Source organism: Pelodiscus sinensis, chromosome 1 (assembly GCF_052426305.1).
Source record: "Pelodiscus sinensis isolate ZL-2025 chromosome 1, ASM5242630v1, whole genome shotgun sequence".
In the NCBI taxonomy this organism is placed as follows: Eukaryota; Metazoa; Chordata; order Testudines; family Trionychidae; genus Pelodiscus; species Pelodiscus sinensis.
This window is the reverse complement of record NC_143052.1, coordinates 340,664,306-340,680,263: the sequence shown is the minus strand read 5'-3', so window position 1 is coordinate 340,680,263 and position 15,958 is coordinate 340,664,306. Positions and strand designations below refer to the sequence as shown.

General features: G+C 47.7%; 1 protein-coding gene across 3 annotated transcripts in view; it reads left to right on the top strand.

Annotated features, from left to right (window-relative positions):
* MYO7A (myosin VIIA) overlaps nt 1-15,958 on the top strand; it is a 184,870-nt gene that overhangs the window by 84,506 nt on the left and 84,406 nt on the right. For all 3 annotated transcript variants that reach the window (XR_016348571.1, XM_075919509.2, XM_075919508.2), the window contains 9 exons: nt 193-314; nt 2,764-2,906; nt 3,013-3,126; nt 5,037-5,190; nt 7,950-8,026; nt 8,825-8,944; nt 12,550-12,692; nt 13,430-13,640; nt 14,621-14,756. Coding sequence is in view for 2 of the 3 variants with exons in the window: in XM_075919509.2 (XP_075775624.1) it covers nt 193-314; nt 2,764-2,906; nt 3,013-3,126; nt 5,037-5,190; nt 7,950-8,026; nt 8,825-8,944; nt 12,550-12,692; nt 13,430-13,640; nt 14,621-14,756 (1,220 nt within the window). In the remaining variant the exon portion in view is untranslated. The remainder of the gene's footprint in view (nt 1-192; nt 315-2,763; nt 2,907-3,012; nt 3,127-5,036; nt 5,191-7,949; nt 8,027-8,824; nt 8,945-12,549; nt 12,693-13,429; nt 13,641-14,620; nt 14,757-15,958) is intronic.

Sequence of the window (15,958 nt, the reverse complement as noted above, 5' to 3'; positions counted from 1 at the left end):
TTTTCCGGAAAGGGGTGCCAATGTAGACACAGCCATGAAGTTTAGGGGGTTTGAAATCCAAATTTAGTGGCCCCCTGTACTGGAAACACATACCTAGAGATTTCCAGCGTGTTCATTTGAATGAAGAGTCCAGGGCCCATGCATCAGTGCGAGAGCACATTTACTCACATTTATTCCTTACAACTTGTACAGTGGCGAATCTGGCGCAGGGAAGACAGAGAGCACTAAACTGATCCTGCAGTTCCTGGCTGCTATCAGTGGGCAGCATTCCTGGATTGAGCAGCAGGTGCTGGAGGCAAACCCCATATTAGAAGGTGAGCCTTGAAAAGACAGTGGATAGAGGGAAACACTTCTGCTATTAATAATAGAGAGGGGGCTAAAATCAAACTGCATTCCCCAAAATGCTTTACAGCAAGAACCAGGATTGCAAGCGCTCAACACACTCCACTGGGATTCGACTGTCCAAAGAGCTCAACATTAGAGCAGGTCAGAAAATAGATTTTCAGTCCTGTGGAAAAATTTGGGGATTCCAAGATTTTTTTTTCATCCTCAGTTAGAATGCTGCCATTTTTTACTAAATGAAACTCCATGAAAATTTCATTTCAGGTCATTCAAAACATTTTGTTTTGATAAATGCACAGCTTTTCCTTTTGATTTCATCTCTTTTTTCTCTTATATATAAAATAAATAAACTTCAGAATGAAAAGAGGTTTTGAAACTGAAAACCTGAAGGGTGGAAACAGGAGGCATCACCATTTTCAAAAAAAAAAATCAATTTTGTTTTCTAAGTTAAATATAATTGAAATTGGTACAATTTTACACCCAAAAAAAAGGGTTTAATTGAAACTGCATTTTCCAACACAAAACTGCTTCAGCAAAATGTTTCCAGTCAGCTCTACTCAACCTGCAACATACTGAGCTGTTCTGAAAATCTGTATCTTATTCTGGGTGCTGTGCTCTCTTAAATTCTTCCACCATCATGACAATAGGCACTGTGCTTAACTAACAACGCTGAAGGTTTTGCTTGGTAATGATTATGTTCAGCGCCTTCCATTGCTTTTGGTAACTGATTAACTTGCATCTCAGTTTCATTTGATCAAAGACTTAGAACCAAACACTTTGTATGAGAAAAAAAATAGTAGCAATTCTGCCTTGTGCTTTGATCAGAGTTGAACACTTTAGGCTGTTCATACAATAACAGAGCTTTCTGCCAGAAAAAGAGAGCCAGAATTCTGCATGAGGCAGACAGAGAAAACCAAAGAATTCAAGGAAGATTCAAGACATAATAAAAGCCAGTTTATCAGCCCCGTATTTACATAGGAGAGCAGTGACTCCCAGAAATAATCTGAATCCTTCAGTGGCACTACTTTTGTGAGTGAACTTCTTGCTCTCATCAGTGTGGACTCACGATCTTGCCCCAAAAGATGGCTACAATTTAAAGTTGTGAGCCTGGTTCTGCCACCCTCACTCAAGTCGAGTAACACCGTGCACAGTGACTTGTCCTATTGAAACCCACAAGAATGCACAATGTCATAAGTTTACTTCTTGGCAAGAGTAAGGGTGGCAGGGTTTGGTCCAGCATTGTTGAGTACATTCAGCAAGATTCCAATGTCCTTACTCAATAGCACTTTACTTCAAAAGAAATCCACAGAGTGTTTGTTACTGAACCAGAGCAAAGGTTCTAGAACCTGGCCCGATGTTTTTGAGTTTCTAAAGCACAAATGTGTCACATGCCATGTCGGTGGTAGGCACCCTGGTGGATCAACAGCTCATTTCAGTAGGAACAGACTTGATCAAATGAAATAATAAGATTTACAGGAGAGTTTTATCTGTCTAGGAGGTTCAGCATTTGGCCTTTAATTTGTGGGTTAAACTAATTATCTTTCTGAAGTTACAATTACACTAGTGGCTTGAAGCTGCTAGAAAATGATCTAATGGTCTACATAGGACTGAACGGATAAGCCATCAGTGGAGATCCCCTTATTAGACTAAGTGGTGGACCTCTGTGCTATCCTCCCACTCTAACATAAGACCTAACACATTACTGTAATAAGTGCTCTTTTTGTGGGGATCTCTGTAGCCAAAATTCAGAAAAATCTGCATGGTTATAGAAATAAAACACACATTAAGGTCAGTGTGATTTTTCCACTCAATCTTCTGTGTATCCAAATCTTGCTGTGAATTGGAGAGTGTACATTGTTTGAGGCCTATATTCCTTATATTCACATTTGAATTCATTATTCTCTATAATGTGCTGATTTGTATTGTTTGTTGAACATGGGCTCCCTCTGGTGGTTGGTTTAGCACCTAGATATTTTTATGGACGATCCACCATTTTTTTTTTTGTCCCACAAGCCAAATTGCACTTTGAGGTTCATATCCATCATCTACCTCACTGCCTGTAGACTCCCCCTTTTGGACCTCACCCCACTAATGTCTATCCAAAATGTTTCTGTGAAAATCATTTCTCTCACCCATCACTTAGCTCATGTCATCCCCTCTCCTGAAGCTGACAAACATCTCTTCCTTCACACTGTCTCCTATGCGACCTCCTTATGGAAGGAGTGCCGCATAAACATCCCCTCAGGCTGGGTTGGATGGGGACTTAAGACCCACAGATGAAAGGCTGTGCAACCTGTTACCAATCCCCTGAGCCATCCTTGCTCCCTTTTGTGTCTTGTTTTTTCACCCTAGACTAGACAGATTCTTTTCTGAGCCTGGGCACAGATCTCACCTCTGTCGTATTGCGTTGCTTATCCACAGCTTTTGGAAATGCAAAGACGATTCGTAATGACAATTCCAGCCGATTTGGGAAATACATTGACATCCATTTCAACAAGAGGGGAGCCATCGAAGGGGCAAAGATTGAGCAGTATCTACTGGAGAAATCTCGAGTCTGCAGACAGGTGAGATGGGGGAGAAAAAGCCAGGGTGTGTACTGGCATCCCCTTTGATGCATTATCGACAGGCTCATCCTCCTTGCAGAACTGATTCCCTCCTCTTCTGCTCCAGGCCCAGGATGAGCGGAATTACCATGTATTTTACTGTATGTTGAAAGGAATGACACCGGAACAGAAAAAGAAGCTGGGTCTTGGGAAAGCCACTGATTATAACTACCTCGCTATGGTAAGAGGCGCAGAGCAAGATGCTGGGAGAACAGCGTGGACCTTGTGACTTGTCCTGATTGTCTGTCTAGAGAAGGGAGTTGGAACTAGGGGTTAAAATGTGTTTAATTAATTCACTGTTAAGCAGTTACACAGTTACATGTGGGGGTAGGAGGGGAGAGATTCCCTGTGAGCTGGTGTGCATGGGGAGCCAGCTTTTAAGCCAGCTCCCCACGTGTACCGGCTCCCACTTGCCCTCCTCACGGGAGGTGGAGGCAGGGGGCAGCCAGCTCCCTGGGAGCCTGTGTGTAACTGAGAAGATTAACCAATGAGCCCAGACTCTTGGTAAACTATGTACATGGTTACACTTCCACATCCCTAGCTGGAACCAGAGCTGCGAGAAATGTCCTCTTACCTGAAACGGTGTGGAAGCTTTGAGGTTTCTTACAAAGCTGAGACCCAGCCTAGAGATTCATAGAATCATAGAACCATAGAGCTGGAAGAGACCTCAGAAGGTCAAGTCCAGCCCCCTGCTCTAGGCAGGACCAATCCCAACTAAATCAACCCGGCCAGGGCTTTGTCAAGCCGAGACTTAATCACCTCTAGGGATGGAGACTCCACTACTTCCCTAGATAACCCATTCCAGTGCTTCACCACCCTCCTAGTGAAATAGTGTTTCCTAATATCCAACCTGGTCCTCTCCCACCACAACTTGAGACCATTGCTCCTTGTTCTGCCATCTGTCACTACTGAGAACAGCCTCTCTCCATCTTCTTTGGAACCTCCCTTCAGGGAGTTGAAGGCTGCTATCAAATCCCCCCTCACTCTTTGCTTCTGCAGACTAAACAGACCCAAGTCCCTCAGCCTCTCCTCATAAGTCATATGCTCCAGCCCCCTAATAATTTTGCTTGCCCTCCGCTGGACCATCTCCAATGCGTCCACATCCTTTTTGTAGTGGGGGGCCCACAACTGGACACAATACTCCAGCTGTGCTCTCACCAGAGCTGAATAAAGGTTTGTGGTAGATCTTTGCTCCTGCAGTAGTGAGACCCATAGAGTTTGATTAGCTACTGCAGAAGTCCTGCATGTAGGGGCTTCTCTACTTCCATTGTATCTGGGGAGTGGGGCAGTTGAGATGCGGCTTTTAGGTATACTCAGCCCAGACCATTTAACGTTTATTTGGGAACAAGGGCCAGGACCTTTCATGTGACATGATGTTCTACCAGAAGGCAGCGGAATGAGTGGAGATCAGGGCGGATGAGTGTGCAATAATCTGCGTTCAGAGGATGCTACAGTCTGCACTAGCTGGAGATTTCTCAGGGCTGGTGCTTTCAAACCCAAGTAGATTTCGCTTCCATTACCCAAGTGGGAGGTGGCAAAGGCATGTCTAATCAAGTTACCTTCAGCATGGTGAGAGCACTTGGAGATGGTGGAATGTGATTCCTGCAGACCAGAATTGGTAAGGAGTCCAGAAAGAAGGAGGCACTGTTAGCCTCTCTTGACTATTTGTGGTCAGGTGTTCCAGAACAAAGGGGACCTCTGACATGTTTCCTTCTGTCTCTTCCTCACTGTGGTTTCACTTCAGCCAGACCTTCCTTTTCCATGTGCGGATTTCAGCCAGACACTGGGATAGATTGCTGCCAGTGGTTTCTGTGTAGGTTGCAGGTCTGTTTGGCCAGTAGACTGCAGAATACTTACTGGAGGGCCAAATTCAGAGGTCCATAGTCAGTTTATACTCATTCATTTCTTCAGGCAAAACATATGAAGGCTTCAGGGAATACTTGGCCGAGTGAGAACTGAGGATGAGATTTTTTTAAGTGACTTGGGGAAAATGCAAGGGGCCAGTGTACAGTATCACTACAGATTTCTGCACCTATGTTTTTATTGTACATACACTGCTCCCTGCATGCACGGACTGCCCTTCCTTCCCAGGGGAACTGCACTACCTGTGATGGCAGAGATGATAGTAAGGAGTATGCAAACATTCGCTCGGCCATGAAAGTCCTGATGTTCACTGACACGGAGAACTGGGAGATCTCAAAGCTTCTGGCAGCCATATTGCATATGGGGAATTTGCGATATGAAGGTAAGTGGAAAATAGTTGCATATTTCTTTATTTTAAATGCTGAACTAACTTGGATCCCGAAACACCGTCCAGGCGCCAAAGCCAGTGTGACAATCACAATACCTCGCTCTTCTCTAGTACTTTTCACCTCTTGCTCTCAAAGGGTATGTCTACAATACAAAGTTAGTTTGAACTAACGGACGTTAGTTCGAACTAACTTTCATAGGTGCTACACTAGCGCTCCGTTAGTTCGAATTTAATTCGAACTAACGGAGCGCTTAGTTCGAACTAGGTAATCCTCATTCCACGAGGATTAAGCCTAGTTCAAACTTACTAGTTCGAATTAAGGGCTGTGTAGACCCTTAATTCGAACTAGTGGGAGGCTAGCCCTCCCCAGCTTTCCCTGGTGGCCACTCTGGGCAACACCAGGGAAACTCTATTGCCCCCCTCCTGGCCCCGGAACCCTTAAAGGGGCACGGGCTGGCTACGGTGCCCGTGCCAGGTGAAAGCCTGCCAGCACCCAGCCAGCAGACCCTGCACCTGGCACGGCTCGAGCCAGCCACCCGATGCCCCCCAGCCCTCCCCCTCTTCCCGGGACCAGGCTGGCGGCTCCCGGGAGCTTGCCCGGGACCGCAAGAGGTGGGCACCCGCCTGGACTAGTGCGGACATCGTGGACCTCGTCCACGACCTCCGCACTAGGCACAGGAAAGTGGCCGTCTAGGGCAGGAGAGCTGCCAGCCTGGCCACCCAGGAGCAGGTTGGCATGAAAATCAAGGTGGTCCACTGAGACCCCCGACCCTGAGCCCTGAGCTTACAATGGCCATACTGGGTCAGACCAAAGGTCCATCTAGTCCAGTAGCCTGTCTGCCGACAGTGGCCAACCCTAGAGACCCTGAAGGGGATGGACCGAAGACAGTGACCAAGCCATTTGTCTCCTGCCATCCCTCTCCAGCCTTCCACAAACCTTGGGCAGGGACACCACTCCTACCCCCTGGCTAATAGCACTCCATGGACCCAACCTCCATGACTTGATCTCACTTCCCTTTAAACTCTGTTCTAGTTGTAGCCTTCACAGCCTCCTGCAGCAAGGAGTTCCACAGGTTGACTCTTTGCTTTGTGAAGAACAACTTTCTGTTACTAGTTTGAAGCCTACTACCCATTCCTTTCCTTTGGTGTCCTCTAGTCCTTCTTTATGGGAACTAATGAAGAACTTTTCTGTATGCACCCTCTCCACCCAACTCCTGCTTTTAGAGACCTCTATCCTGTTCCCCCTCCCTCTCCTCTTTTCTAAGCTGAAAAGTCCCAGTCTCTTTAGCCTCTCTTCATATGAGACCTGTTCCCAACCCCGGATCATTTTAGTTGCCCTTCCCTCTCCCAGCCTCTCTCTTCCCCTCTCCCACCTCCTTTTCGCAGGCTCCCCCAGTTTTGTTCAATAAAGACAGATTCCATTTTTGAACACAATTGTCCTTTATTTTGTACATCAAGAAGAGGGGCTAGGGAAGGGTAAGTGGAAGGAGGTGAGGGAGGAATGGGGTATGAGCCCCCAATGGGGAGGACTGGGCTGGCTCTGCGGGTTTTTGGGGTGGAAGCTCTCCTGCAGCCCCCCCAATTGCCCCCTCTCCCCAGATGGCAGCCTGCGGCAAGTGCAGCCGGTCTGATGGCCAAGTGCTGTGATGTGCCCAGTGTGGGTACTCCGGGCAATCCAAGCCAGGACTGCTTTGCAAGCGGGGCACCCCTGAGAACTGTCTGTCTGGGGTGGGGGTCGGGACCCTTTAAGCACAGCCCTCGGCTAGCCTGAGACAGCAGCTCCACGCTCTAAGTCCTCCTCTGATGCCCTGCCGGCACTGCTTCCGGACATCCTTAAGCCTGGTTCAGGGTCCACTTAATGTGGACATGCTAGTTCGAATTAGCAAAACGCTAATTCGAACTAGTTTTTTAGTCTGGATCCGTTAGTTCGAATTAGCTTAGTTCGAATTAACTAATTCGAACTAAGTTAGTTTGAATTAACGTTGTAGTGTAGACCTACCCAAAGTGCTGTGCAAAGGAGGTTAGTCTCATTCTCCCTGTTTTACTGCTAGGGAAACTGAGGCACCAGGCAGGGGAGTGACTTGCCTGAGGTCACCCATCACATCAGAGCCAGGAGGAGAATCCAGGTCTCCTCACTCTCAGTTTAGTGCATTGCCCACAAGCCTGCACTGCTTAAAGACAGTTTCTGCCCAAAGACCTTGCAGTTGGAATTGGATTTGTACCCCAAGTTTCATACACATTGTACATATTGAGCTCCCCAAATTGTGCTTGATGTCAGTGGGAGCAGCAAGTGTGCAGCACCTCTGACAATCAGGCTGTGACTGTATACCTGGGGCACAATCTACCTACCTACCTACCCACCCTAGGAACCCCTGTGGTCATTAATACAATGGTACCTGCTCACTTAGCAATCTTTAATCACGGGTATCAAACTCATTCCATACAGCATGCCTGATCTGAGAGCCTGCCCTTTGGCATGGGCCACATTCAGCAAACGTGATTAAATACTGGGGAGCTGAGAGGGGTTTTGCCCCCAGCAATGACGCTGCTCCTTGCTTTCCCCTCCTGAGCCATAAATTACAAGCTTCTGATCTAATCTGTCCTTTGAGATGGACTGTCGGTGTACGGTGAGTGGCAGCCAGAAGGGCTGAGATGCAGTGCCCAGAGGAGGAGCACTGTGTAACCCGGCTGAAACGGGACTGACCACACTGGCAGCTTCTGCTCATGGCTTCTCTGTGACTTTCCTCATGCAGCACGAATGTACGACAACCTGGATGCCTGTGAAGTTGTTCGCTCTGCGTCGCTGATCACTGCGGCTTCGTTACTGGAGGTCAGTTGTTCATCTGCCACATTATCTTGCTTGTTTCTTCCTGCGATTGCTTATTACTTGTATCATAGTAGCATCCAGAGACCCTAATCTAATCAGGACCTGTTGTGTTGGGTGCTATGTGAACAGAAGTAAAAGCAGTCCCGCCCATGAAGAACATACAGAACTTTGTGATCCAGCTGCTTTACCCTATTCTGGCAACATAAAGTGTGTGTAACTGACTGGAGAACCCTAGGCATAAGGAGGTTCCCCTGGTGACATAGACAAATACCTGCCAAACTGGCTTACACCCTTTGAAGCTCCTATTGCTGGATTCCTGGCCCCTAGAGTGTGATGCCTCTGTTAGAGCAGCCCTAAGGCTGCTCTCATTTACATCCAGCGTTGGGCATGACCCTGGCAAGACTGAGAACACAGGACGGTGTAAAGTTATTCAGTGTATGATTATTTGCAAGATCAAGCTAAGAAATCCCAGGAAAAGTGGTTTTGTTGTTTAGATCCTCTCATCATTTTCTAGTTACAATTGTGCTAATGTGAAGTGGCAGCTCTCAGGTTCAAAAGGCTTTACAAAGCTGAATCCACCCCCTGCAAAAACCTCTTTAGCAGAAATGCGCCCCCGGAAGTGACCGAGGCAGAAAGGTGGAGTGAGTCACTCCAGTGAGTGAGTGGGGGAGTCAGCGTCTGAGCTGAGATGGGCGCCCAGGAGTTCTCTGCTCCTGACCAGGCCAATGGGCCGTGTCTTTCCAAAGGTCTGACTATGTTGTGAATCAATCCACTGTGTGTTTGTTGTTGCACCATGGTCAGGTTGATCCTCAGGATGTGATGAACTGCCTTACTAGCCGCACAATAATCACGAGAGGAGAGACGGTCTCCACCCCGCTCAGCATGGAGCAGGCGCTGGACGTGAGGGATGCTTTTGTTAAGGTAACACCTGCTCTGCGCCCATTCTGGCATTTTCTTTTTAAAACTTACCCCCACCTGTTTTCAAACTGATTTAGTTGCTCTGTCACTTGGAAGTTGTTGATCTCACTCGGAGTGTCGATCGTTGGATGAAATTCTCTGGCCTGTGTGTTAGAATAGACAGATTTGGGCCTGCCTGTGAAGCCCCATATTTTAAGAATTTAGGTATTTTTATCACTTAGCTAGTAAAAGAATCCATCACAGTCTCGCTATATGTAGTCTGAGGCCTTGCTCTTAAGGTCTTTGGCTAAGCAGCAGGGGCAGCCATAAGCTGGGGAGTGTAGGTTCATGTCCTCACACATCCCAAACCAGTCACAGTAACCAACATAAGGCAATTGAAGCTATTACTGTCAGATAAAGGGAACAGCCTTAAAGAAAACTTCTGTTGATAGCTTTCGGTCTGGTGAGGACCCACTTATCAATAGTTGGGGGTGTGAAATCTTCATTTCTTTATGGGGGTGTGAAATCTTCATTTCTTTATCTTCATTTGTTTTGTTGTTATGCTTCCCACTTATCGGTTACTTATCTGAATGTTCTGTCTTTTTTTTATTGTTTCTGCCTGCTGTATAATTAATTTTGCTGGGTGTAAACTAATTAAGGATTGTGGGATAGAATTGGTTAGATGCTCAAGTTATCAGGTATCAAGGTATCAGAGGGCAGTAGTCTATAATAGCAAAAGCAGTTACCTGTCAATTGTAGGACCATTGTTAACTATGCTAATTGAGTTGCTATTCCGACAAGTCCCTTAACCCTTGTGGAATGAGAGTTACAGGGACTCTGGAATAGTGCACCTGGTATATATTTTGAAATAACGGGTGTGTTTAAAGATGCAGAATTTCAGGATACTTTCGGTATCCAGAAATAGCCCCGCTGTCTAGACGTCGCCTAACACTGTAGTGTTCAGGGGGCCAGATTAGATCTTAGGATCCAGTCTGGCCTTAACATCTGTAACTCTGTGTTAGTGCTAGTTTTAAGGTGCACACAGCTGAGATGGGACGAAGCCAGAACTCTTGACTTCATGAGGTTTGAAATCTGGACATGGACTCAAACAGCATCCAAATTTAGTTCTAGGGGTCTGTCTCTGTAAGGGGATGAACCAGTGCTGAACTTTAAGGAACCCACAACCAGATCCATGGCTGGCATAAAACAGTGGCTCCAGCACCGTCAGCCTTTCCCAAAGCTGAACATTATGCATCAGGTTTGTCTGTAGCAGCATGCTAAAGACGGACGGCACAGAAATGCTGTGCTGTGAGTAGGTCTGTGTAAGCTTCATAGTGGCTCACCTGGAGTCAAAGCATTGAAGGCTTGTGCTATGACATGGTGGAAGCTGGCTATCTGCATTGCAGCATCAGGGTGTACGACACAGACAGTGCCCTGTTCCTCTTGGGCAGTGGTTCCCAACCTTTTTGATACCGGGGACCAGCAAACCCATTCACAAACTTTTGGCGGACTGGCAACATTTTATGTGCATATTCATTATGCAAATGATGAATATGCAAATTTGCAGATTAAATATTACCGGTCCACCAAAAGCCCAGCCCCCAGAGTTCCCACTGCCAGCCCTAACCCCTAGAGCTCCCCACCCCTTCACCACCCCCAGCACCAGGCACTGACCCCAGAGTCCTCTGCACCCAACCCCCCCAGTACCAGCCTCCCACCCTCAGAGCCTCTCATCCCAAATGCCTTAGTGCTAGGCCCCCGCTCTTTAGAACCCCTCACCCCCAGTACCAGCCTCCTGTTTACAGAGCCCCACTTCAACCAACCCCCCAGAGCCTCTCCCATCCCCAAAGCCCCTAGTACCAGCCCTACCCCATAGTCCCCCCACTACTAGCTCAACCTCCAGAGTCCCCCAGCACGATCCCTGGAGCCCCCAGTGCCTGCCTTGCCCCCCTCATCTAGCCCTGAACTGCTGCCCATGTGTCAGTGTCTCTGGGGGCCAGGGCAGGAGTACACCACCCAGTGCCTCCCCTCCTGCTGCAGCTGTTGAGAGGTGTCTCCTGCCCCGCTTCTCAGCCAGCCAGTGCCGGGCAGGGGCAGAATCTCCTCCCTGCTGCAGAAGAGTGATTCCCTGCATAGATACAGCAAGTGGGGCATAACAAGTGGGGTTCTGCAGGAGTCTGTTTTGGGACCAGTTCTGTTCAATATCTTCATCAACGATGTAGATGATGGCATAGAGAATACGCTTATTAAGTTTGCAGATGATACCAAGCTGGGAAGAGTTGCAACCACTTTGGAGGATAGGGTCATAATTCAAAATGATCTGGACAAATTGGAGAAATGGTCTGAGGTAAATAGGATGAAGTTTAATAAAGACAAATGCAAAGTGCTCCACTTAGGACGGAACAATCAGTTTCACACACACAGAATGGGAAGCGACTGTCTAGGAAGGAGTACTTCAGAAAGGGATCTAAGGGTCATAGTGGACCACAAGCTAAATATGAGTCAACAGTGTGACGCTGTTGCAAAAAAGGCAAACATGGTTAGTAGTCTGACTGAGATGCATTATCAGAAGTGTTGTGAGCAAGACACGAGAAGTCATTCATCAGCTCTACTCTGCTCTGATTAGGCCTCATTTGGAGTATTGTGTCCAGTTCTGAGCACGATATTTCAAGAAAGATGTGAAGAAATTGGAGACGGTCCAGAGAAGAGCAACAAGAATGATTAAACGTCTAGAGAACATGAGCTATGAGGGAAGACTGAAAGAATTGGGCTTGTTTAGTTTACAAAAGAGAAGACTGAGAAGGGACATGATAGTGGTTTTCAAGTACCTAAAAGAGTGTTACAAGGAGGAAGAAAAATTGTTCTCCTTGGCCTCTGAAGATAGGACAAGAAGCAATGGGCTTAAATTGCAGCAAGGGAGGTTTAGGTTGGACATTAGAAAAGCTTCCTAACTGTCAGGGTGGTTAAACACTGGAATAAATTGTCTAAGGAGGTTGTGGAATCTTCATCTCTGGAGATATTTAAGAGCAGGTTAGATAGACATCCATCAGGGATGGTCTAGATGGTGCTTGGTCCTGCCATGAGGGCTGGGGACTGGATTCGATGCCCTCAAGATCCCTTCCAGTTTTAGTGTCCTATGATTCTGCAACTCTGTGTCTTACTGAAGTAGGGCTTCCTTTATTTACCTAGCAATGTAGCATATATCGACTGACCTGTGTGTGGTAGCTAGATGTCCATGAGGATTGTTTGGAAGCGGAGACAGCCTGTGCTAGATGGATATTTCAACACCTGCTCTCAAATAGTAATTGTACCTTGCAATGTGGGTTAGAGATGGAGCTGTATTGCATAGTTTGCACCCAGCACCAAGCCCACCAAAGTCTGGGTGAATGCAGATCTGGGATTTTTTGCACTGGGCTGTCTTTAAAATGAAATGGCAAAAGCTACATCTTCCTGAGTTACAAGATGGGCAGTTAGAGCTGTGCTGCGTTAAGTACTGAAGTAATCCCTTTGCTGTGGAATGTGTCCTTTGGGGGAAAGTCCAGTTTGTGAGGCTTGCACTGGAGAGGGGATGTCACCCCAAGCTGCTGGTGGCAGGCACATCTCACTGAGCTCCATCTCTCATGATCCAGGGAATCTATGGGCGGCTTTTCGTGTGGATCGTGGAGAAGATCAACGCTGCTATTTACAGGCCTCCCTCCCATGAACTCCAGAGTGTCCGCAGGTCCATTGGTCTTCTCGATATCTTTGGCTTTGAGAACTTCACTGTGAACAGGTATAGAGCCTGAGACAGCATTGTGGGGCTCTGTCTCCAGCTCCCTGCCTGCCCCATGGCTTACAGTTAAGCCACCTCACCAGCTCTGAGGGGCTATGCAGAGGTGGCCTGGTGGGAGATCCCCAAAGGTGATGTGTACACGTAACACGAACAGACCCCGGTTGCCTGTGGGTAGAATCAAATCTGGGCCCTTTGGAGTGTATGAGCCTCTCTCGCATGAGCCAAAAGCCAGCTGGCTCTCAGTTAAGACTGTAGAGCAGACTCTGGTCTCAGAGTCACTGGATAGAACCATACAGAAGGTGTATGGGTTACATACAATGTTAGGGTTTCAGCAGCTAGTGCTCTTCCTTTTGAATTTACCTTGCCTGGATCCGGCCCCCAAGGCTCAGGGCTCCACCCCCTCAGCTGGGGAGCCTGTGATGGTGCTTCAGCCCCCCACCATCTCCCTGTGGGGCTGGTGCACACAAAATCCACTACCTGCCCCCTTTCTCAGGCTCTGGTGTGCAAGGGAATGTGGGGAGTGTCTTTCTCACGACAGTGAGAGGGTTGGGGTTTTTTTGTGCTTCTCACCGTTATGTGTGGCCCCCGATTGATTTTTCTGTGGGTCAGCAGCCCCTGACCCAAAAAAGGTTCCCCAGCCCTGCCCTAGAAAGTAGGAAGCAAAGGGATGAGCAGCCAGGTGGAAATCAGGGGCACACAGAGAAGCTAAACTGCTTTTGTCCATCTTTCCTCCCCAGTTTCGAGCAGCTCTGCATCAACTTTGCAAACGAGAACCTGCAGCAGTTCTTCGTGCGCCACGTCTTCAAGCTGGAGCAGGAGGAGTACAACCTGGAGAACATTAACTGGCAGCACATAGAGTTCACTGACAACCAGGATGCCTTGGACATGATCGCTGTCAAGCCCATGAACATCATATCCCTCATTGACGAGGAGAGTAAGTTCCCCAAGGTAGGTTTTGGGCCAACTGTGCATCCCAGCCACCCTCTGTGTGTGATATAAACACACTTCAACTTTTATTATGCACTAGTATGGTGTCATCTGTGTGTTCGGTATTGCCATTGTGTGATTGGTCACATCAGTCACATGGTATTGTTTCTCTTCTCTGATTGGATGAGTGCAATAATAAAAAGTGGGGAAGACATCCTGTGTATAGCACTATATCATATATCTAGTGAGTGCATTTGTAACTGCTGCCTTCTTGGCTCACACACCAGAGACTAAACCAGAGCTAATAGCACAGTTTCAGGGAGAGAGCCAACCCCATCTAGGTAGGGCTGTAACAGTCCTCTCTGGGGGATCAGTTGCAAGATGGGGACCTGACATTCACGTGCTGTCAGGTTCCACATTTGTTGCATTTACCAGTCTGTCAAATATTCTTTCATCATTCCTCACTATTACTGCTGCAAACAAAATCATATTTGGCTACGTCCAGACTGCCGCTTTTTATCGGAAAAAGGTACCTAAATTGCGCTCTGCAATTTGCTTACCTTTTTCCAATTGTTTTATCAGAAGAGGCTTTTCCGAAATTTGGCTCATCTACACTGGGCCAAATTTTGGAAAAATCTCCTCTTTTGGAAGAGCCCTTCTTCCTCGTGAAATGAGGAAAGACAGGGCTTCCAAAAGAGCATGTCTGCTCTTCCGCAAAAGATGTCGGAAGAACAGACGCGTTCCCTGGACATAGTGGAGTTTTCCCAGGATATATCCGGTATCCTGGAAAAATGCCATAGTCTAGACATAGCCTTTATGGTAACGCGATTATATTTGCAACGGCCGTGTTAGGGGTCGGTATAGTCAGACCATATTTATTTTAAATTACTGGCCTCATTGCAACAAACTCTTACCGCATCACTCTAATGAAAAAGGAATACACTGATTATTTGATAATTATTTTAATGGGGCATATGTTGGACTGTTTCTTTCTTCTGCAGGGTACAGATACCACAATGCTGTACAAGCTGAATTCCCAGCACAAGCTGAACTCCAACTACATCCCACCAAAGAATAACCATGAAACTCAGTTTGGCATTAACCACTTTGCTGGTGTTGTCTACTATGAAACAAAAGGTATCTGGTCTTGCGGGCTGGCGTCTGAGAACTGCTGGGTTAGGGTGGGAGAGAGGGATGGGGTGGAGCCCTTGGCTCTGTAGATGATGGTTGTTTATGACAAGGGAGAGAGAAGCTCTGAGGAGGGAGCATCCTGAAAAGATGTAATGGCTTGTGCTGTCCTTCCAGCCAGGTTCATTTCCTGTTACTTCCTCTCTTTGTATGTGGGTCTGTGTTTACAATGCCAGGCAGAGACAGATATCAGCCCCCTTCAGGGTGGGGAAGAGAAGAACTTTGGCCAGCATCTTCATCCTTGATTGCTGAAAGTTACTCACCTAAAAACCCGCTTCAGCACCTAAAGGAGAGTGTCATTGTCAGAGGGGCTAAGTGCTTGTATTTTCCTTTCACTTCCCTGGAGGCTGTGGGTGATCAGCACCCCTGAAAAGCAGACCACTTTCATTTCCAGGAGGTGCCAAACTATAGAGCAGTTGTTGGTGTCTCATGGCTGCAGCATGGTGCAGATTGTTCTTGTCCTAAATGCCGCAGTGCAAATGAACATTCCTCTTTCCTCCTCTCCTTCCAGGGCAAGGTCTGTATGTGTCTGCCCAGTGCCTGGCACCAGGGTGACCTGATCCCACTTGGGGCCGGTAGGCCCTACTGCAATACAAATACATACAAAGAAGTGGGAGCCTAATTAGAGTGTCGGCCCATCACACCAAACTCTCACGGTGCCAGCAGCATGCCTAGTGTGGCACAACTCACAGGCAAGCCCTGTAAGTGCTTCAGCAGCTAGGGCCATGTAGTTGCTATCTCTGATGGGTCCCAGTAACCCCTCAGACATGGCCAAGGGAAAGGGCATTTTACTGGGGCTGGCGGGAAAGGGGAAGGTTGCAGAGACCCTAGGTATAGCAGCTAAAACAGTCACAGTTCCAGGTCAGCCATGGCAGTAAATGTCGGGGTCACTGGGTCAGGGCTTTGCAGGCCTAATGCCACAGGGTTCCCTCTCCTGACCAGGCTGTATTCCAGCAAACAGAAGCTGGCAGGTTTCCAGACCAGACTGTCGCTCATTGGGGGCCCCGTTGCCCAGGCTCCCTGTCCATAAGTCAGAGCTCAGTGCAGGTCTGAGCAGGATGTCCTGCGCTCACAGCCTGCACCACACAAAGCTTTGTGCCCGGCTCCTGGTGCTTCTCTCCAGCTCCCTGCTGCCATGCCACTCCCACTCC